At 40.5% G+C, this 23,919-nt stretch overlaps 1 protein-coding gene across 1 annotated transcript; it reads left to right on the top strand.

The window, feature by feature from the left end:
• Window positions 1-6,642: 6,642 nt before the first annotated feature.
• LOC147624445 (small ribosomal subunit protein eS19z-like) lies at window positions 6,643-10,588 on the top strand. The gene is made up of 4 exons (XM_086819435.1): window positions 6,643-6,844; window positions 9,668-9,758; window positions 9,890-10,073; window positions 10,195-10,588. Exons 1-4 carry the CDS (start codon window positions 6,761-6,763, stop codon window positions 10,268-10,270), a joined length of 435 nt encoding a protein of 144 aa, XP_086675561.1. The 5' UTR covers window positions 6,643-6,760; the 3' UTR covers window positions 10,271-10,588.
• The last annotated feature ends 13,331 nt before the right edge of the window (window positions 10,589-23,919 follow it).

The raw sequence follows: 23,919 nt of genomic DNA, 5'->3' as shown, positions 1-23,919 counted from the left end.
GACAAGGTGTACTTTATTGCATGCTCAACACTAAAGCTAGCAAATAAGTGTCATAGACAAGGACACAAGAGTCGTGCATCATGTGTCTTGGTAAGTGCAATCGCCAAAGTAGTGATGACAATCTTGGAATTCATGCCAACTCAAGAATGGTACTGACTTTTCCATTGTGGACAACATATGCAGACACACAAGACTTCAGGAGGTTCCTGAATAGAGAGGTGTTGTGGAGCAAAATTTTAGAACAAAGCACCTCTACAATCCGGAATATAGAGATGACCTGCAAATTGAAATTCCCCGACACATTCTCTATCACCGTATTCAAAATGAAGAGGAAGTACTTCAATAGCGCGTTTGATGAGCTAATAAAGAGAGTAAAGTCTTCCTTCACAATTGACAAGTAGCCCGGATTGAAGCAAGCATCAAAGAGATGCATATTTAGGTACTTTCTTGTTGACCAAGCTTATGACACCTTTGTTATAGTACTGTATAGCCTACATTTTGTAAACCCTTTGTGATGTACGCAAGTATCTTAGAGCATGCACTTTAGATTAAGAAATCAAGGTGATGCCCCCAATTGTCAAGTCTTGGATGGATAGGCCTCCAACAACACAATGTAGACTAATGATTTTTGGTAGGAGGATGTATTTCTTACTAGTCCTTGGTGGTTAGAGTTCCCTCATGGAAAGTACCCTATAAAAGAGCAAGCAGAATTTCTATTGCAAGAAAAGAAAAAACCAAACACGTGCTCCTCCTTTATCCATGGCCACCAAGCTATCTACGGCTTCCCATATGTTGGTATTTAAGAGGACTAATGCCTCTCCCCATGGTTTGCTTTCCAATCCACCACTAATAGTGCACAACCCTTGTGCACCAAACACGTGCTCCTCCTTTCCATGAAGCACTTCACATGTTAAACCAATTTGAGCATTCCATAATGAGCAACATACTTATAGCAATACAATGCTTCCCATTTAAGCACTCTCCAACTTGCCCTTGCCCAAATCCATGGGCATCTTAACATAAATTGCAACCAAAATTACAACACTGAACTTGCACCATACTAGAAAATTATTTTCAGCAGCAACTCCTTGAGATTGTTGATGACAGTAGCTCCCCCTTCTTCTCAGCATACCAAATGATGTAGCCTCCACATGATAATGAGTGTGCCATTTTTCTCTCTCTCAAAACATTAAAAATAACATAAGAAAAATACTAACCACAAATAACCTAAGCTTAGCTAAACCTTGCTTTGATACCATTTTAAGAATTTGAGAACGTACTAAGCCTAGTCTAATTACATGATTAGCATGTACCTAAGGAGGCTCAAAGTAATCAAGAAAATCTATAATGATAATTAGCACACTAATGCAAAGCAGATAGGCACACTCAACCAATCTTTATTGTAATGTGTTATCAAACAACCATGCAATTAGAGGCTTATAATATAGATAGCCTCTAGCCCAATCCTCTTTACATGTGTTATGCCATGTAGCAATCTCTTTTCCACATGCTTCCATGTGGCTCTCACCATTCACACAATATCTCATGTGGCATTCTTATCTTTCCACAGCACATAAGATAATAGCTTACACCTTTAAGGTGTGTTCACATGCTCAACAAGATAACTCAAGCTTATATATTTCAACACCTTCCCACCTGATGTTAGGAAAAAAGAATGGATCTTGGTGAGCTCATTAATGTGTCCACATTTTTCACGAATGGACTAAAAAATGTTGGATGAGATCCCCATCTCCACTGAAGCTTTGCATTAATTTAGCTATATGATATGGCTTCATGGAATTTTGCCTTGGAGCATGAGCTTGAGCAATTCCCAACTCCTGAGACACCCCCTACCTATTTCAGTTTTACTATTCTTAACAAGTCTCCTGGGGTAGCTATAGCTAAGAATGGGACTGAATCATAGGCTAGCTTGGTGAAATGTGCATTTCTTCTCCCACTTCCCCTCCCTTCTTGGATGGATCTCTTTGTGATACTCCTCTCTACCCAAGTTTGTGGGGAAGGATGGGATTTTAGCATTCAATGCTTCTCTCCCTTGGGAAAATCTATCTTGCCCTTGCAATAGCATTGTTTGCATGTCAGTGAGGAAATTAGGATTGGTTTACCATCTTGTTAATATCTTCCTCAGTATACAACTATTGTTCTTTGGGCCCTTCCCTTTTTTCTCAGATGGGTTCTACTAGCCTATAAGGGGTAGCCATCTGTTGCCCACTCAACCTTTGGTTCCTCCTAGATTGGCTCTAGAGGGTCCACCAATGCTTGTGCCAAGGCATGGGCATGTGTCCCAACCTCTAATCTTTCCTCTCTCTTTAGAACATTTGGTTCTAGGATTGGCTATATTTCCTGATGTCTTTATTTTTTTTCCCTGGAAAAAGATTCTTCTATTAGTTAACAAAAAAAACCAACCTTAAGGGGCTAAATATAACCACGAAGAGCTAAATACCAACTCACCTCCATGTATAGGGCAGGGATCAAAGAATCAAAATCTCGATGTCTTTGTTTAGCTCGGGCTCTTCTAGCGTCCAATTCATGTTTCCATTGGTTGTAAATGTGTAATTGTTTTTGGGCCTCCCTTAACTTCATCTCCACTTCCATCTCTTTGCTTGTCGAAAAAAAGGTTTCCCTAGTTTTAGTGATAGTCTTAATCCTTCCAACTTCATCTCCACTTCCATCTCTTTGCTTGAAGGAAAAAAGGTTTCCCTAGTTTTAGTGATAGTCTCTGCATCCCTCTTAATCCTTGGAGTGGCTCTTGGGAATGGGTAAAGGTTTCTCTCTCGACAAACATCTGAAGAGGAGATGCTGCATATGCATTTCCTATCCCTTTTGGGAACCTTGAAATGTTGCTCAGTGCATGACCCATGACAGAGCGAGCCTCTTGATCCAACTGCATCTCAAATAACTCTTTAGCAATATTTAATAGGCCACTGGATAGTGTAGGGGAGTTGAAAAGTCTTATCAACCCTCTATCAACCATATGAGCATCTTCCATGAACTCTTTGCGACTAGTCTCACTTAAACAAAGACCTCTCTAAACAGACACGCTTTGATGTGTACTGGCCGAAGGGGGCTGGATCCAACACTCCTCTGGTCAGCAAGATTCTTGTTTGGTAATTTGATGCATTATCATTTCAAGCGACTTTGTCTCCCAAAAATTTTCATGATCTCAAGAAGGGGATTTCAGCATGCCAAATATTAATGTTAAGACCCAAATTTTGTATGTGAACCCCTTTCTTACCCAAAGGTTGAGTTATTCACAATGTGAATAACTTTGGTTTTTCACACCCAACTTTTTCACTTATCCTTTAAACTCAAGGTTGCCCTTCTAATCAATACTATTTCCTTAGTTGACTAGACTAGGCATCATCCAAAAATAATTTATCCCAAAATTTAATCACAAGACATGAAAATCCAAAGATAGTCATGCATGTCATGCCAAACTTGTTTCAAATTTTGAATGCCAAATCACTCCCAATTAAGTCCCACGGGCTGTTTACAATGATTGGTTACCTCAAAAGTCTCAATACATGAAGTATTTTTAGCATGAATTTCTTAAGAAACTCATAGTCGTCGTGAAAAACCCTGGTTTTTCATTCCATGCTTTTGTATCAAAATCACTTGTGGTGCAAAGTAGTTCGGGTGGACATCTTAATATCCTCGATTGATGAAAATAATTCGACATGAATTTCTTAAGAAATTCATGACGTGATTATCTAGGAGTTTTTCACACGTGAAATACTTAGGTGTTCACGTTTGTAAAAAACTCTGTTTTTTTGTGTCGAAATCTTTTGTGGATAAGAGGATAAGAATTTTCTATTTTTGACAAGTAATCTCGTAATTTACGACATGATTTATGGGACTTTTTGTCGGCATGAAATCTCTAGGTTTTCACGACTATGTAAAACTCACTAAGCATGAAAAACCAAGAATTTACAGAGATTTTTGATTTTGATGGTCCAAATCTTCATTTTTCCTGCTCAAAAAGTGCAATTTTAGCATTGCCACTATGGCTAAGGTATCTAATTTCTTAGAATAACACAAACAATAATATGTTTTTTAAGATTTTTTTCATAAAAAAAAGACAAAATCTCACACACCGGTTTTTGACGTGAAAAAACAATGTGCTGAAAAATCAAAAAATTGAAACCAAGGTAATTAGCATGCCTTCCACCAAGTTTTCCAAGTAAGGGGGATTGTGTCTTCTCATTATATAAGAAAATTGCTTATATACAACTGGCCTTTATTCACACTTGGGCGCCCACATTTAAACCTAATTTATTAAGCTTGGTCCTTTGCCAACTTTTCTTATAATATATACAACTTTTAGAGTGCCGCTTATGTAACACTTATTTGCGGCCCTTATTCACACTTGGGCACACACACTTAAACCTAATCTATTAAGCTTGGTCCTGTGCCAGCTTTTCTGATAATATATATAACTTTTAGAGTGCCGTTTATATAACACTTATTTGTGGCCCTTATTCACACTTGGGTGCCCAAACTTAAACCTAATCTATTAAGCTTAGACCTTTGCCAGCTTTTCTCATAATAGATACAACTTTTAGAGTGCCATTTACATAACACTTACTTGGCTACTCCCGTGTGTAGTATGAAGTGCCTTTGTTAGCCCAAAATGGGGTTAACATTGTGTGGGACCATCATTGCCTAATCTATTCTAGTACTATGATGGTTCTATTGTGTGGGTAGCTAAGTCAAACAAAGAAAAGGATCCTCACTATTAACCTGCCATAAAAACTTCTACGTCAATGGCAATTGGCAGAGCCAAAAGCAAAGCAAGCAAGCCCAACTATGGTGGGAAAGAAACAAGAACATGCTTGCAAGGTGAATGGAAAGGGCAAACAAAAGATGAATTTATCCACAGCTCGTAAAGGTGGTTTTCTTTTTGATATATCAAAAGAGGTAGAATTACACATAACTCCTAAAGGTGGATTTCTACTTCTTTGACTCCTTATGCGGGTGGCACCACAAGAACCTGCATCTAAAAAAATATGCAACACCTGAGAAATTCATCTTATGTGAGGCCAACACCTTAACTTAATCAACAACCTCCACTCTAAGTCTATTTTTCACTTTTGGCCTAGTGCCAACAAGAGCTTTTCCAACATCAACAATGTGGGTGTGACCTATGGAATCTTCTATTTTTTACTAAGGAAGTGTTGATTCCTACCACACCTTGATAGATCTTGACATGGCTACTACAATTCTCATTGGTCCCAATTCCAAGCTCAACTATATCTAAGGTGACCCTTCAATCATATCTAAGATAGACAACCCTTTGACAGACCTTGATGGCTACTACAATTCTCGCGGGTCCCTACCCCAAGTTTAATCATCATAACCCACCAACACACTAACTACCAAAAAGACTTAAGCATGTGTGATTCCTACCACACCTTGATAGACCTTGACATGGCTACTACAATTCTCACTGGTCCCAATTCCAAGCTCAACTATATCTAAGGTGACCCTTCAATCATATCTAAGATAGACAGCCCTTTGACAAACCTTGATGGCTACTACAATTCTCACGGGTCCCTACCCCAAGTTTAATCATCATAACCCACCAACACACTAACTACTACCAAAAAGACTTAAGCATGTGTGCTTCCAAGAAAAATGTGAAGGAAAGCTACTAAAGAGTCAGAGTTTGATGACTCCAAGGACTCAATTCGATTCACGTCCTGGCAAACATGGGAACTCTTCCATAGAAGCTTGGGACAAGTTTTGCACGATTGGATGGCACTAGAATCACATCCATGTTCGTGTTAGACACATTTGAAACAGAATAAGCGGTGAAACCTGCTCGCTTTGAGCCCTGACTTGGGTCCTCTAGCTTGGGATCGTGGGTGAGGTTAGGGAAAGTGGCCTAGGCGGTGCAATGGGCTCGTTGGTGAGAGGCACGTAGGCGAAGTGACCTTAGGTGTAGGCTACCTGGCTTGGTTAACCCCCCCATAGCCCAAGTGTCATGGAGTAAAACAAGATTAAGGGGAGCGTGTTGAAAGTTCTTATTAGAATCTTGCATCATGGGCATGATGTACAAAATATAGCTTACTTGCATTGTTGGTTTGATTTTCTACTTGATTATATTCCCTTGTGAATAATAAGAGCTCGGTAATGGAATTTAGGGACCAAGCAACCCTTGCATGCCAAGTGGTTGAGGACTCGAGGGGGGCAGGCCTCACACATCCAAATGAGGGAAGCACTAGGAGGTAGGGTTGTGCACGAAGAGGAGGGAGGGTTTGGCCATGTGTCAAAGGTAGAGAGTCTTAGCTTCTATACGTATTTCCATTTTTGATCTTAGGTTAGGGAGTCGTAGCCCTTGGGCGTGTAGTAGAGCTGGTAGAACAGTCGGGTCTCATGATGGGGGCCCGGGTTCGATGCCTATAAGCTACACGATGGGGGCTATTTGTGTGAGCCGATGGATATTCCACCTTCCTGACACAAAATGGCAACGTCCCACGCAATGACCACGGATAGGTCCCCACTCCGTGAATATTGACCTCTTCCACCTCATTTGAGCAGGCAGCATATCAAATTTGAGTGAATATGTATACGAAAATTACTATGCGAGTTGCCCAAATGTGAAATGTGTGTTTATAACTGATGCCACGTATGCACTTTCTAGGGTTTGATTTCTGATTACACTCTCTCTCTGCAACGTTGAAGTGCTTGCGACGAGTCGTGGATTTTCACCTGGAGCTGTTTTGCATTCTGGAGAGGAGCCATGGCGACCGCAAAGACTGTGAAGGACGTCTCTTCCCATGAGTTCGTGCGTGCGTACGCTGGCCACCTCAAGCGCTCTGGCAAGGTTAGATTCTGTCTCCATAGGCAGGGTTTCAATATCGTAGTCCTGATTAGGGTTTAAGTTTTTTTTTGGTTTCAAGCTTAGCATTAGATCAGAGGTTCAGGTTTTCTGCAAAGGGAGTTTCAAGCTCGAAGCAAGGAAACAGGTCAGGGTTCCAAAGTGGAAATTGGTTTAAGCCTCGAATTCACGTTCTCCGAGCCAGCCAGGACCTCCGGCTATAAGGGTTTCTAGATCCAAGGGTTTCAGGCTTTGAGAGCGTTTTTTGAGATCTCAAGCATTGTTTTTCGGTGGGTTGTTGGAAGGGTTTTAACTCTTGAGCCCTTCTCAACGGTTTTGTATTCTTTTTCCGTGCGTTCTTGGTCCTTTTACTGAACCGTGTATTAAGCTCTGGTTAACTTCTCACGCTGCTGGATATGATTGCCTGAACTTATGCCCAGTGTCGATCATGAGTAAAATTTTAACCGGTGGTGGAGTTTATCATTCCAAAAGACCTAAATAATAACCTGGATGTGCTGCAGGATTAGGGTCATAAGATCTCATTAGCCTTCATGCGCAGGCTGATTAGGCCGCCTATATTGAGCCGATTGGGGACATCAAATATCTGTTTGTAAGGCTTAGGCTGAGGACATTTTGGTAGTTTGGAAGGTTTTACGAAGTTGGAAAGTCGATCGGGGACATCAAATATTTTTGTAAGGCTTAGGCTGATTAGGCCTTGTATGTGGAGTCGACTGGGGACATCAAATATCTGTTGCAAGGCTTAGGCTGCGTTATTTGCTCCCATGATGTTGTCTTTAATGGTTGAAAGGCAGGTTAATTTTCAGGATTATACAGAATTTGCTAGTTTCTTTTCTGCTTGTTGTGGTTCATGTCCATGTAATACGAAGGTGTCAAGCCCTAGTTTTTTGTGTTATATAGATGGGCCAATATATTAAGGGTTTAATTTCAGTTTAGACCTAAATAACAACCTGGATCTGCTGCAGGAAGATCCCATTAGCCTTCATGCGGAGGTTCATTAGGCCGTGTATATGGAGCCGATTGGGGACATCAAATACCTGTTTGTAAGGCTTAGGCTGAGTTATTTGAGGACATTGTGATAGTTTGGAAGGTTTTACGAAGTTGTGGAAAGTTGATCAGGGACATTTTCTTGTAAGGCTTAGGCCTTGTATATGGAGTCGATTGGGGACATCAAATATTTGTTCACTAGACTTAGGAAGACGTATTTGCTCCCTGGCAGGTTAATTTTCAGGCTTATATAGAATTTGCTAGTTTCTTTTCTGCCTTTGTGGTTCATGTCCATGTAATACAAAGGTGTCAGGCCCTAATCTTTTGTGTTACATAGATGGGCCAATATTTTAAGGGCTTCAGTTCAGTTTATCATTACAAAAGACCTAAATAATCACCTGGATGTGCTGCAGGAATAGGGTCATAAGATTCCATTAGCCTTCATTTGTTGGCTGAGTATATGGAGTTGATTGGGGACATTAAATATCTGTTTGTAAGGCTTAGGCTGAGTTATTTGGGACATGGTGATAGTTTGGAAGGTTTTATGAAGTTGGAAAATCGATTAGGGACATCTAATATTTTTGTAAGGCTTCCTTGTGTATGGAGTCAATTGGGGACATCAAATATCTGTTCCTAAGGCTTAGGTTGAGTTATTTGAGGATAGTTTGGAAGGTTCTACGAAGTTAGAAAGCCGATTGGACATCAAATATCTGTTTGTAATGCTGGGGACATTAAATCTGTTCGTAAGGCCTAGGCTGAGTTATTTGAGGTCATTGTGATAGTTTGGAAGGTTCTACAAAGTTGGAAAGTCTATAACATCCAAGGTCACTTGTGTGTGGCATTCCAGAGTTCTAATAGCTACTTTCTCCATGGCTAACTGAGCATTGATTTTGTCAACCTGCTATCCATGCAATCTGCCTGAACATTGATTTGTTAAGCACCTTATATAGGAACATCCTGATGCAAACGCAAATAGATAGAGAGAGATGGCTGTGTATTCAGTATATCCATATGGTGCAAAAAGGTGTACAGACTCTATGGCCTTTGGCCTTCCAAAAGAGGAAACATAAAGCTTATCTGTGACCTGACCCATCTAGGGGGTAGATGAACCTTGGCGCAGCGGCCCCTTCTATACCCTACACGTGGGGTCCCCCCGTTGGCACTACAGGCCACCTGTTTGGCTTTTCCCCCCTCCTATTGTATGATATAGCCTCTCAGTTCTTTGTACTGATTCTTGTATTTTTCAGCACCTAGGGAGAGTCTCCCTGGCTGCCTTGCTTTGTTCTCTGCTCTGTTTTCTTATGAGCAGAGAGGATCTTTTGCAGCCCTACAGGCGTTTTTATATAACTAATGAAAGGATCTTTTCTCGGGAAAAAAAAAAGGGGGTAGATGAACTACAATGAACAATGCTTGGACTTATTATAAGATCTTGGAGGACTTATTCAACTGGCCAATTGCTGGTTGGCTGGTTCCATGGACCCATAAATCTATATATGCTGCTGACACCAAGGAAGACACCTCCAGTACCTGGCTGACTGGTTCCTGGTCCATAGACAAGCCTTCACATGCGTGTTAAAGCTGCTAATGGTTAAATTCTATTGTTTATCTGTTGCCTAATCATTAGTGCCGGAATTCAGCCATGTCCATGCATGCACATGACATGATTACTACTACTCTTAATAGGTTCTTTGGATTATGTTAGGATTTAAATTTTGGAGTTTGACTGTAGGGCTCCATTTGGTGGAAAATATTTGTGGTGTCTCAACCCATTTTCGACATCATGCCATAATATTGAAGTGTTTTAATGAATGTGTTGGTAACCAGATTGAGGTACCCTCATGGTCTGACATTGTGAAGACTGCGACTTTCAAGGAGCTTGCTCCCTATGACCCTGATTGGTACTACGTTAGAGCAGGTTAGCAGATCTCTAGTGTTCCCTTGGTGCTACATTTCCATATGTTCTCTCCTCACTTCACAGCTTCTACTGTTGCATGGCAATGCTATTGTTTTATAACTGTGCTCCAATAAATTTGGCATTGTTGATAGCTTCAATGGCAAGGAAGATCTACCTTCGTGGAGGTGTTGGAGTAGGTGCTTTCAGGAAGATCTATGGTGGACGAAAAAGCAATGGAAGCCGACCTTCTCATTTTGGGAAAAGCAGTGGCTCTATAGCTCGCGACGTGCTCAAGCAACTTGAAAAGATTGATATCGTTGAGAAGGACCCAAAAGGGTGGGTACTTTTTGAAAGCAATTGGTATCTTTGAGTATTTCTGGAAATCCAGTAGTGTCTTTATCTATGGTTTTTGATAAGTTACTTGACTCATTTAACAAGTCATTGGTGCCAATTGCAGGGGAAGACGGATAACCTCCAATGGTCAACGAGATCTGGATCAGGTCGCAGGGCGCATTGCTGTCCCAGCTGCCTAAGTTTCTGTCTCTCTTAAGAGGTGTAGTTTAGGGGTTTGTGTTCATGAGGAAGACTTCACTCTAGTTATTAATTTAGTATTTCATTCCCGGATGCATCTGTTGTGCACCAAAAGTTTTGTTATGTATGGTCCGCTGCCAAGGCATGAATTTGGCGTAATGAATTTTCTTTTGCTGATGAGTGTGCTGCTGTGTGTCTTAGAATTGTGTCTTGTGATTTATGGGTGTGCTTGGACATCCATTCTTTTTGCACTGCTTGGACACTGAATGGAAGCAGTGGGACATTGTGGATTGACATAGCTATGAAAATTTCTGAATGGAGTGATTTTGACCAACGTTTTAAAAATGGTTAAAATCGAACTGCAACATTGTCAAACCGCTCTATAGGCTGGTACACCGTCAAGCTAAATCTTTTATCATTTGAGTAGGTTAAGTGAAAGAAGGAAAAAATTGTTGCCAAAACATTATTTTTTGATGGCATTGAGCTATTGTTTTAGTCTCACAAGTTCAGTGTTGTAAAACCTCTAATTTCTCCCCAGAGGAGGTACTGTGCCATCACAATTTTATCAATTTCATCTGTTCGTACCAACAGAAAAACTTCTTGCAAACAGTCATTTCACACATGTAATGCTGCAGAACCCCGAAAATTTCTCGCAGCACTTGGCTAGTACATGAGCTGGGTTGACATGATGTTGACAAAAGGAATTTACCAATTAGGTCTTAAGTGCTTGTGTGGGCAGGCACAAGGTTCAGGTCACTAGTAGGTACTTTGTCCAGGGGATGCATCTTCTTTGCTAGAGGTCCAATCTACCTCAAGTTGGCAATGTTGAAGGTTGGTCAGTGCATGCATCAGGGAATAACTAACTAAAGCATGATTTTGAGCACCACCTCAAGCACAATGATGGGTTGTAGTCCCAACAGACCCAGATGCAATGGTGGATGAATGATCAACTGTATTGAGGACTCGGGATTTTGAAGTTGTAACTGGTTTAGAAAACTGTCAATTCATGGCTGGGAATGTTGTTTGGCTGCACTTGCTGGCAAGTTGGGACACAACGAACGAGGCAGTCAATGATTGGGAGAGGATTGCCTAGGCATGAGAATTGTCTTGGGGCCTTGTCTATGGACAGTTATGTCATCTATGTTGGAGAGACTGAAATGGAATCCCAATGTTCTGGCCAAGGATGTGGCCTCCCAGGCACTCTTTTTTTTCCAGAATAGGCACCCACTAGAAAATCTGTCTTAAACTTAAGTCAAATTGCTCGAGGAATATACCTATTCTTTAAGACAAATTGCTGCGAATTGGCTCTTGGAAGATACTTGTATGTCTCATGATATGTGCTCTAAGTAGACATTAGTTACTAGATTTGTGGTTATAGTGCTTTGGTCTCAACCATAGTTTTTTACATACTCGTATGGAAAATATTCCGTACTTCCATACCCATATGCATATGGTCACGTATGTAAAAACTTTTCATACTCGAGCCAAAAAAGAAAATGTTTTGCATCTTTTCTAGACATAGAGATTAATTGTCAATGTGTGAAAGTTATGACGGATGAAACATGGTCAATTTGTGAAAACCATGATAGACCATCTATCATGGCTTTCACACTTTTTAAGTCTCTCATGGTTCACTTTTTTGAAAATGGCATGTCTACCCTTTAATTTAAGAATCAAGTATGAAATCCAACGAATGGAATTTCTCCAAGGTTTGAACCATACTTATTTCATAGTTTTTGACTCATATACACGTATGTTGTATGGTTGCCGTGTGAAAAAACTATGCCTATAGGTGAGGTTTTGGCATTTGCCCACTCCACACTCCCTAGTTCTTACTTATGTAACATGCTACATGATACATCATTGATCATACATGTATGATGTAAACAAGTTACAATAATATAAAGTCCGTAGTTTGGATTTTGGCTCTACATTATTTATGTCTTTTCTAATTCCAAAATCTTTGCAATTTCAAGTGTCTTTGGTTTTTTTGTGTCATAAGTAGCATGTTTTTCCTTAAATTTAGGGTGTCGTATGGTATCCGACGTGTGGAATTTCTTGGAGGTGTGAATTGTACTTTTTTCGTACTTCCATACCTGTATGTGTTTGTCGTATGGTTGTTGTATGGAAAAACTATGGTCTCAACCTGTATGCTTGTCGTATGGAAAAACTATGGTCTCAACCTGTATGCCTAGCAGTTGGTGCTTGATTTTTGTATTTCATTCTCTTTTTCAGCATGTACAGTGTTGTTGTGAAGTATTAGAGTTGCTTAATTCGTATCTATGTAGCACACAATTAACACCAGATGCCCACAATGAGTGCCCTTCTGTTATAAGTGCCCATGACCCAGCGGACACTCAGATGTTGCTTCCAACAATCTTTCAACAGGTCAAGCTTTAACAGTTGTGAACTTTGCTACCGTTGTGGCACTATTTCTTTTAAAGCCATGCCAAGAGCTTGTGTAGTTTTACCAGTATTGCCTTATTTAAGGCGATGCCCTTGCTTGCCTCTTGCTAGCTTGCACTGATAATGTGTCCCAACATGTGGCACAACAAGTGTCTCCATATTGCTCTTTTTGCTTGCCACAGCCTTCCATATCTCTAGCCTCAAATACTAGAGCTAGTGCCATATTATGAAATAAGGAGGTGTGTCCAAAACAAAAAAAAAAAGGACACATTTCAATTAATAAGGACCATTTTTTGCTTCACTTCATCCACATGTCCAAGAAGCAAAATGGGTTTCACATAATTTTTCTTGCTCGCAAGGCCTCTTGGCCTAGCTCTTTTTCTAAAAAATTAAAAGAAAAAGGCTCACATCTCTTTCTCTTTTCATAGTGGAAGAGATGATGCATTGCTCCAAGCTTTTGAATTCACAACAATAAAAATAAACATCTGTGAAAACCTGAATTTCAAAATTACCAGTTAGTTCTACAAGACAAGTGGACACTTGAATTTCACAGAAGACCACTAATGCTACCGTGAATTGTAGTGTGGATTTCGTAAGTGCCATGCATGTTGCATCGCCTTGAGTTGACTCACAAAATAGTTAATGCTAATATAATACTGTTTCAAGGATCGAGAATGGATTTCGATGCCTTCGATCTCTGAAACAACGATGTCGATGTTGTTTGTAGCCTTACCATTCTGCTAGCTTGTTCTTTCACACTGTTACAAACACGTGATATCTAATACATCATCATAAGTCCTTTGGCTATGTGAGAATTCACATATACAAGGATACACGCACAGTAATGCTAATTTTTCCTTAGCTACCGACTAAATATGGGCTTGAGAGATCAGATATAGCTTTTTCATGCCTTAAATCCAAATCCTAAGTAACATATTTAGGAGAGTTAACAAATTTTGAACTTTTTACCACACAAGTTGTCAAGCATAGCCTGAGAGCAAGGTACCTAGTCCAAATGTCAATATGAATAGGTTGTAGATTGATAGAATATGGATTAGGATGCACCAAGAAAGGTCCTTGCAAGGTACCTAGTCCAAATGTCAATATGAATAGGTTGAAGATTGATAGAATATGGATTAGGATGCACCAAGAAAGGTCCTTGCAAGGTTGATTGCTAATATTGCAATGTCTCAAACACATATAGAACAATTTTTGTATTGTATTTACACCTTGCTCAAAAACTTATGTAAGTTGTTTTCAAAGAAAAATTCAAGATTAGAAATCCCCTCCTCCCTCCCCCCACCAAAAAGAAGAAAAAGAAGAAGAAGAAGTATCTAAATGACGACCATGCAAACCATGTTTTGTAAATTTTTTGATAGTTGATATTTTTCTTATAATTGTTATCTTGTGTGGAGAGTGTGTTCCTGGAAGAAATTTGTTTGAGACATTATAATTAAAGAAAAATGATTTGTTTTACGAAAGTCTCTCTAAGTCTCAAAAGGGGCTTTACAAGACCAATACTAATAGAACCAATTTGGTGTTTATTGCTGATTTGCACAAGATTATGATGCAAGTGGGTAAGACTAGAGCTACTAAACAAAGGCAATGGTTTCAATGGAACATTTTGATCTCGATTAGGCAATCTAGGTCTCTCAATCTTTAGGTGTTATCATTATGGACTAATTGTAAAGAGAAATGGAAAGAGGTAGAAAGGAGAAAGGGTATTAAGGTAAGATTTCTGTCTAAGAAGATGGGCCATAAAGCCTCTAAAGCTCCTGCTAAATTCCTAGATGAAAGAAGTCAAGAAACTATAACTTCTATTCATGACTCAAATGGGGTTGTGTCTTTAATTTTAAGGAGGTGGCCACTGTAAGGAGGTGGAAGGTGGGCCATGATATCATTGATGATAAGGAGGTGGAATGTGGGACACAAGCATGCACTTCTTCTTTCCCCTCCTTTTTTGATAGTGGCCCCTCTTTCTCCTTTTATAATACTCATTTTCCTATTTTTCTAAACCTAGTTCAAGGTAGGGATTGGATAGTTTTCCATAGCCTCACTATTAATAATCTTTACATTGATGGTCATAAGCAACCATGGCCCCTTACTAAACTCGAAGTTCCTCAATAGTGACCAAATGAGAGAAGCGTGTAGTTAGAGGCCAAATGAGAAGTGTGTAGCTAGAGAAGACCACATCTAGTTGAGTGAGTCTCAATTCGGCCATGTCTGCCATACTAAACTCAAAGTTTTTCCTTTGCTTGCAGCTCCTTTTCCCTTCTTTTTTGATAGTGGCCCCTCCTCCCTCCTTGTAAAGTACTCATTCTCTTGTCCTTCTCAAGCAAATTTAATGTAGGGATTGGATACTTTACTCTACCTCTCCTCTATTAATAATGGCTGCATTGATGCTCTTAAGTTGGCCATGTCTACCACACTAAACTTAACATTTCTCAATAGCGATCAAATGAGAAGCCTGTAGCTAGAGGCCACATTGAAATAGAGTTAGGTAGTCTAGGTCTCTCGCTCTTTAGGTATTATCTTTATATGGACTAGTTGTAAAGAGAAATCTAAAGATGTTCAAAAGGGAAGGGCTTAAGGGGATATTGCTTTTTAAGAAAATGGGCATTCAAGCTTCTAAAGCTCATACTGAATTCTTTTTTAAATTCCTTAAGATAAAAGAATTCATGAAACTATTACTTTTATTCATGACTCCGAATGTGGCTTGCATCCTTGATTTTAAGGAGGCCATTCATTAAACTTTATTATTGAAGGAAATGCTCTCCCAAGAATACTTCTCAAGGAAGGTATGATAATGACACAAGCATGATATTCTTCTTCTTCCTTTTCTTCTTCTTCTTCTTCTAAATAAAACCTCTAAGCACATCTACATTCTTCTTATAATTTCTCTCCTTCTACTTAACTAAAATAATAAGTATTCTAAGATAAATGGCAAGTGAGAGTGATGGTTGTACAGGGGGGAGCTTCTATTACATTAAATGTCTCTTACTTTTGGCTTATCTACAGTATTTACATCTACCTCCATGTCTTTTTCTAAATCACTATTTACTTGTACTCATTTGCATGCACCTCCATGTCTTTTTCTATTACTTTTGGCTTATATGCATAATTTACATCTACCTCCATGTCTTTTTCTAAATTGCTATTTACTTGTACTCATTTGCATGCACCTCCTTTTCCCTCCTTTTTTGATATTGGTGGCCATACTCCTTTTTTGATACTGGTCATATCTCTCTTTTAATACGGGCCATACTCCTCCTTTTTTGATATTGGCCATCTCCTTTTATTATACATTTTTCCACTTTTGAACCAAGTTTAAGGTAGGGATTGAACACTTTGATCTAGCTTCTTAATTAATAATATTTGCATTGGTGCTGTTCGTTGGGGCCATGTCTACCTCACTAAACTCTACATCCCTCAATAACGACTAGAAGTGAAAGTAAGAATAAGAGTTTAAAAGCCATGAATAAAAAACAAAAAAGAAGATAAAAAGTTCCTCAATAGTGACTAGAAGTGAAACGGAGATTAAGAGTTTAAGAGCCAGAAATCAAAAACCAAGAAATGAAGAAGATAAAAAAATCCTCAATAGCGACTAGAAGTGAAAGGAAGATTAAGAGTTTAAGAGCCATAAATTAAAAAACAAGAAAGAAGACAAAAAGTTAAATTGATATGTGCAATGTAGGATTTTTAATCATTTTTTAAATCATTTAAGGGGTTGAAATTTCTGTGTGGCTAAATGTGGGAGCAAATATCCCCAACTTGGAACTTTGCTTTAAAATCCCCCACTTTTAAGTTATCCTAAGTAAAATTTACTTGAATAGAAAAATAGAATCTCTCATTATGCAGCAAGTGAATCTTCACTTCATATGCGTGATATGTGTTAAAGAAAAAGGTTGATGATGATAAGACAATTAATTTGTGGGTTTTTTACTCTCAAAATGTGAAGGAGGACAAGTGTTGCTAAAGCAAAGAGAGAGAGAGAGAGAGAGAGAGAGAGAGAGAGAGAGAGAGAGAGAGAGAGAGAGAGAGAGAGAGAGAGAGAGAGAGAGAGAGAGAGAGAGAGAGATCCTCACAGTGATTTTTTGCTTCTATATCTAATGAAGATAGCTACATGGAATGTGCATGGAGTGTGTTCCTGCAATAAGCAATACATTATGTGGCAGATTGTGTTGGGGAATAGTTGGGATGTCTTGTGTGATGTGGAACATAAAGATCATGTGCAAGTTGGCTCCTCTTTTATGCTCAAAGTTTGTTGTTCGTTTTATGCTGGGGTTTCAACCAACCGGAGTTCTGGGGTGATGATGCTTGTGCATGATAAGTTATAGCCTTTTGTTGTTAAGACAGATGTCAATGGAAGGTTCATTATTGTGGAAATTACCTTTGAGGGGGATATTTTATGGCTGGTTGGTTTGTATGCCTCGAACGTGTCTAGAGAACGCAGTGCCCTTTGGCTACATTTGAAAGAATATTTAGCCCTTGGTAGACCAGGTATTCTTATGGGAGATTTTAATATGTGTTGTGAATTGCAGCAAACCTCACTCAGTGATGTTCTTAAGCAGCCCAAAAAAAGAGCGTGGATGTCACTTGAGGCTGATGTTCTTAAGCAAGATCTTTGGAAATGGCTTAATTATGATGATTGGGGATACACATTTCATTCCCCTTAGCATACAAATACTTGGATCAGGCAGATAGACTATACATTATGCATGATGATGACTTCCTGCCAGAAGTTTTACTGACTAAGATCCCTCCGAGGTTTATCAACTCCTTCTTGGATCATTCATTATTTGATGGTTATGTACATCATCTTATCGATCATTTTATGGGCGAGTTGAACCAATTTGGCTTGCTGGCTTGGGATGGCTTTCTTCACAACATACAAAGGGTTTCTCGCCAATATGGTATTTATCATGCATTTAAAAGAAGGGAGGATTGTTTCGGATGCAAGAGTTGCTTGCTCTTTGCCACTCTTTGTTGACAGATAACTCGAGCAATGATCATATACTCTCTTTGGCAACATTTCTGGCTCAGCAGTGTGGCTGATTGCAAGTTGACATCCTATGAGAAGGTGAAATTGAGAGATATAAATGAGAGTTTGCATGACCACAATTTCCAGACACAAATTTTTTCATCCCTTACATGCTTCGTATGCTCGGGAAAATGTGGTGAGACTTCAAACTTCATAAGGTAATATTGTAATTGAACCTCGAAGCATCGTTGATATGTGTTGGCAATACTATGCTGAACTTTTGGGTGCACATGAGTTACTTGAGTATCATGTCAAAGGCGCTCGTGCCACTTTCTTTGAGTTGGTTAGACAGCAAGTTCCACGAGCACTAGCTTTTGAGCTGGAAGCAGATATATTAGAAGAAGAGGTGGGTGCTGTCTTGATGCATTTGCCAAAGGATAAAAGCCTCGGTTGGGATGTTCTTACTAATGAGTTCTTTACTAAATATGATGACCAATTGAAGGGTCTTTTGGCGGCTGTATGTCAGCAAGTATGGCACTCAGGATGCATGCTAGACTATTGAAAACTTGGGCTGATTAAATTGCTGCCTAAAATACCCTCGCCATTTACCTTTAAACATTGGAGGCCTATTTCATTGATGGGAGGCATGTATAAAATATTTGCAAAGGTCCTGGCAAACCGTCTTTAGAAGTGTCTGCCAACATCAATACATCCGGCACAATATGGATTTATCAAGGGACGAAACATTTTGCATAACATACTTAATGTTCAACTGGGTATAGACTATGCAAATATGCACGTCAAGAGATTGCCATGGTTCAACTGGATCTCGAGAAGGCTTTTGATCATCATAAATGGTCCTTCCTGTTTTGCAGAGCTGATGAGCATTATGGGCTTTGGTCCACGCATGTCCAGATTGATTTTCACGATTGGTCTTGGGTCTCAATCTCGAGTTATGATCAATGGCAGGGCCATGAATCTGATAGCTCTCACCGGATAAGTCAAACAAGGATATCCATTGAGCCCTCAGTTGTCTGCTCTTGCTACACATCCAATGTTAACTATGCTCTCGCATTTGGCCACTAATGGAGAGCTCTTTGGGCTTTTTTAACCTTCTGGACATCAATTTGTTGGGTAGGCACTGGCTGATGATTCCTTTATGTTTCTCAAGGCTGATAAGCACAACCTGCATAAGGCGATGGATGCTTGGTCTATGTTTGCTAGAGCCTCGGGTTTGTGTATTAATCAGCACAAATCAGCCCTCATTTTGTGCACAGAGAGGGATATTTATGATGTTGGTTGGCAGGGGGAGATTGTGTCACGTGGGACCATCATCTGACATTTGGGGTATCCAATTAGGGTTGATGTCACTTGAAAGCAGCTCATTCATTGGATTTCACGAAAAATTATAGATAAGTTTGTCTATTGAAAATCCCACGCTTGGCCTTTCCATGTTAGACTTAAAGCTGCGTAGGTAATAATGCTTCCGATGGTGTCTTACTGCCTGCCTTTGTTGCCATGGACCAATAAAACATTGACTACACTTGTGCAACCTATTCATTTCATGCTTTGAAAAAAAATGTTTCCCAAGCTGGCTTGCATTGGGTTTCTTGGGAACACATCTGTACGCTGAAGAGAATGGGAGGTGCAGTTATAGTGGATGTGCAAATGCATATGGTAGAGCAAGAAGATAGTCTCTTCTCTAGGATATATGCACTTGTTCTGGGCAGCAGCCATGGATTGATATTGTAACATTCCTTATAGAGGATACGACCATACATCATTGTAATACCCATATTCAAGCTTCATGGTGGCATATGGTTAATGCGGATCAGCATATTAAAATTAGGTCTTCGCCCATACTTCACCACCTTGTAGCTTCGTGGCAGGAGGTATTGCAGATGGAAACTTGGAGACCTCTATACTCCTGCCGTCAAACTAATTCCTTTCATATAGAGATTGTAGCTACATCGTGTGTGATCAAATGGTATGACAAGCAGGAAATCCATCCCAAATTCAACCGCATGGCCAGATTGGGTGTGGTGTGTTTGTCTGACATTATGCTTGCCTCACAAAATAGGCTGATTTCCTTTCGATCAACGAGGCGCCTCTTTCATGTCCCACGTGGTTATAGGGATATTTGGGATCAGTTCTAGAGTTGCATGGCTGCATTTGAATCTACATCAGTTAAATCCATGGGAGGATTGGGCATTATTGGGACATGTGACTCTTGTGCATGCTTCCACAAATGATATTTATCACATGCAGATCAAAAAGAAATTGTGGATGCATTAGCATGCGAATAAACCATGGCATTTACGAAAATAGCTTCTTGGTGGCAAACAACAGTGTTTTAGGGATGGCCTTGAGGCCTTCCCTTCAAAGCCCAGGTCTTCATCTGGCGGGCAATGATTGGTGGGCTACCATTAGCGGATGCTCTTCATAAAGACACATCTCTGATGGTACATGCTTCTTCTGCACTACCTCCTCGGAGAATAGTCGCCCCCCAGAGGTTCCTCGTGTGTCCAATGGCTAGACATATCTTTCAGCTATCTAGAGATCCATGACATCTGCTACACTAACTCCACGTCAATGGGTTTTTGGACAGCAACACGGCCACCATCCTCAACACTTCGACATGTTCTTTGATTTCAGGAGATTCCGGGGTTTATGGCATAACCGTGGACGATGAGGATTTCTTTCCTCTTTGATGCTCAACATGGAGCTCATGGCCATGTAGGCCGTCTGCGACGAGGGCTACTTTTATCGCAAATTTCATCTTTGGTGTCAGCCCGTTATCTCACTAGGGAGCATGCTGATCCTCCCTGGTGTGCAGCTATGCGTCTAGTGTTATTGCCTCCTTGATAGAGATCTTGAGAGGCTTGCTCTTGTGGCATCTCTTTTCGTCGTTGTTTTCTGGATGTCTTACTAGGTAGCAGGCTAATCCTTGGTCTACAGCTATACGCACGGCATCCTTGCCACTCCGAGTTGCACGTTCTTGTTTGGTGGCCATGCGGCTTGATTTTGTACATGTTGCTTAGCGGTCATGCGACCTTCTGTATGTTGTTTTTTTGTAATTAATATATATTACCCATTACGAGAGAGAGAGAGAGAGAGAGAGAGAGAGAGAGAGAGGGGTTTAAAGCACATATATTGGGGGCATAAAGGATCCCATAAGGGCAATGATGATAAAATATGTGTGAGTACTCTAGTGGGATGCATAGGGTATCCCCAATAATGTAAACAAAAGAATAATGTAACGAAAACAATAGATGGAAACATTGATGTACAATGAGGGCACAATATGTCAATACTTGATAGAGCTACAAAGGCATCTCAAGACATCCAATGATATACATGAGGGGGATTCAAGCTCATGGATAAAAATGGTCCTGTGTGCCCTAAGGAGGAGTGTGTGTTTGGGTGTGTCATTGCAAGGAGGGTTGTCCCTTATTGAGCTTTGGGTCTTTCATGTGTTTTTTACATCATCATCCAAGGGGGTGAAAAGATGCAGGGGAGAAGAGAGCTTGAGCTCTTGCAAGCACACACACACTCACAAAACCCTAAAAGAGAACACACAAGGTGAAGGCTAAAAATCTTCTTCTTCTTCTTCACACAACACTCAACACACCATATACAAAGATAAGAGTACACACAATATGAAAAGGTACTCAACCAAATACATACTAGGGTTCTCTATAGTGTGAACCCAACTAAATGAGCTGGCGCTATAACTATGCCAGTCTCTAGAATGGCTCTCACACAGCCTATCATCCCACTGGCCGCATATCACCCATGATCTCAGTGGTGTAAGTGTGGGGCCTATCCCCCAGGCGGGTCATCAGTGTCCACCGCCTCACTAGATGAGCTCGATATCTCAACACTCCCCCTCGAGCTCAACTCCATCTCATGTACACCAAGTGAAGCCCTGAATCTGCGGAGCTTCTCTGTACCCAACGCTTTGGTGAAGATGTCAGCGACCTCATCCTGTGTGCTGACATAAACAAGGTCAATGTCTCCTGCCAAAACCTCCTCTTTGACAAAATGGTAGTGGACCTCTATATGCTTGGTGCGAGCATGAAAAACTGGGTTCCTGGCCAACTGTATACTGCTAATGTTGTCACAGAAAATGACAACTTGTCTATCCATTGATAGACCCAAATCTGCAAGTAGCTTTCTCAACCAAGCTACCTCACATGCTGTCATAGCAGCACCTCTGTACTCGACCTCTGTAGTACTGGATAGAGCAACCGTAGGCTACTTCTTGCTGCTCCAAGTCACAGCAGCACTCCCCCCAAAGAAAACATGAAGCCACTAGTAGATCTTCTATACTACCACCCCAATCAGCATCTGTGTACCCATGTACATATATCTCTGTCCCAGTTTCATAAAATAGTCCACAATGCAAAGTAGACCTCACATACCTCAGTATGCATCTCAATGCATCCAAATGAAGCTTCCGAGGAACCTGCATAAACTGACTCACCAACCCAATAGCATAGCTCAAATCTGGCCTGGTGATCGTCATGTAGATCAAGCTTCCTACTATGTGCCTATACATCTGCACTCAACTTGCCATTCTGATCCAATGGCACTGAGATAGGCTTACAGCCTGTCATACCATACTTGGACAACATGTCCAAGCCATACTGTCTCTGCAGTAATCCAATACCATGTGGTGAACTAATCACCTCAATGCCCAAGAAATATCTGAGCTCCCCCAAATCCTTCATCTCAAACTTCTGTCTAAGCAAGATCTTTACATCAAAGATCTTTGCATCATGGTCCCCCGTAATGATCAGGTCATCTACATAGATGACAACAAGCACAACCCCTCTATCACTGTGTCTCACATACAGCGAGAAATCTGCATTGGCTACATGAAAGCCAATAGTGACAAGATATTCTGAAATCTTGTCAGACCATGCTCTTGGTGCTTGTTTTAAGCCATACAAGGCTTTCTTCAACCTGCAAACATACTCGGGGTGACTCACATCCTCATAACTAGGTGGCTGTAACATATACACCTCTTCCTGCAAATCCCCATGCAAGAATGCATTCTTTACATCCATCTGATGTAAAGACCATTGCTTTGACAGCCACTGCTATCACAACTCTCACTGTTGCCATCTTGGCAACTGGGCTGAAAGTTTCCTCATAATCAATGCAATATGTCTGCGCATATTCGATCCTTGTACCTGCTTATGCTTCCATCAATGTTATGTTTTACTTTGTACACCCACGTGCATCCAATGGCTTTCTTGCCTTCAGGCAATTGCACTAAATCCCAAGTCTCATTTCCATATAGTGCATCCATCTCTTCATCCATAGCTTTCTCCCAACACACATTTCCAACAGCCTCATCAATGCATGTGGGCTCTACAACCTATACAACTTTTGCCATGTATGCGTAGTGATGTGCCACATAACCATCATAGGTAAACCTCTGCACAGGATTCTTCACTCTCCCAGATCTTTACAGATTTGCATTCATGGCCTCCATAGCCTTCTTTACACCAGGTGTTCTCATAGCTGGTATCCCAAGATTCTCATCAAGGCTCATCTCTGAGTCACTAGACTCTCCATCAACATGAGAATGCCCTGCAGAAATGTCAGGCATACTAAGGGGCTCAACCACTTTCTCTTTGCCTTTATGTGATGTACTAATCACATTTGCAGGAGTGGTATTATGACACCACCTGCCACTCCATGGTCTATCAACTGAACCACTAGATGAGGACTCTCCTGGTCCACTCAAAGACTGTGATTGCTGACTTGTATTCTGTGCAACCTTATTTCCACTCACATCAGCCCCAACAACTTCTTTTTCAGCAGCATACCAGCTGCTCATCTCATCAAAAACACATCATCTTTATGTGCTGCTTCAACATTTTCAGACATGGCATTAACGACATGCTGCATAACAAACAACCTTTCATTATCCTCATTGTTTCTGTTCGAGGATGCATAGTTGTTTTGCTGCAATTTCCCATTTTGCATGTGAGCTTGCTTCTTATAACAATCTGCCTGCACATGTCCAGGCTTACCAAAATAAAAGCATCCACGTGTATCATTATACTGCCTTTGCCAATTTCCACGACCTCTTTGACTCCCCCTGCCTCTGAATTGGCCTCTTCCACTTGCGTGTTGTTGTTGTTGTGAATTCTGGGACTGTTGTTGTTGCTGCTGCTGGCCATAATTCTGATTACCTGTTCGGCCACCTCCTTGGCCGCGTCCACGGCCTCCTCTTCCTCGTCCTCTTCT

Source organism: Cibotium barometz, chromosome 25 (genome assembly GCF_041138505.1).
Source record: "Cibotium barometz isolate CiBa-2024 chromosome 25, ASM4113850v1, whole genome shotgun sequence".
NCBI classification, from domain to species: Eukaryota; Viridiplantae; Streptophyta; class Polypodiopsida; order Cyatheales; family Cibotiaceae; genus Cibotium; species Cibotium barometz.
Note: the sequence above shows the minus strand (reverse complement) of the source record. Positions and strands in the feature narration are given on the sequence as shown.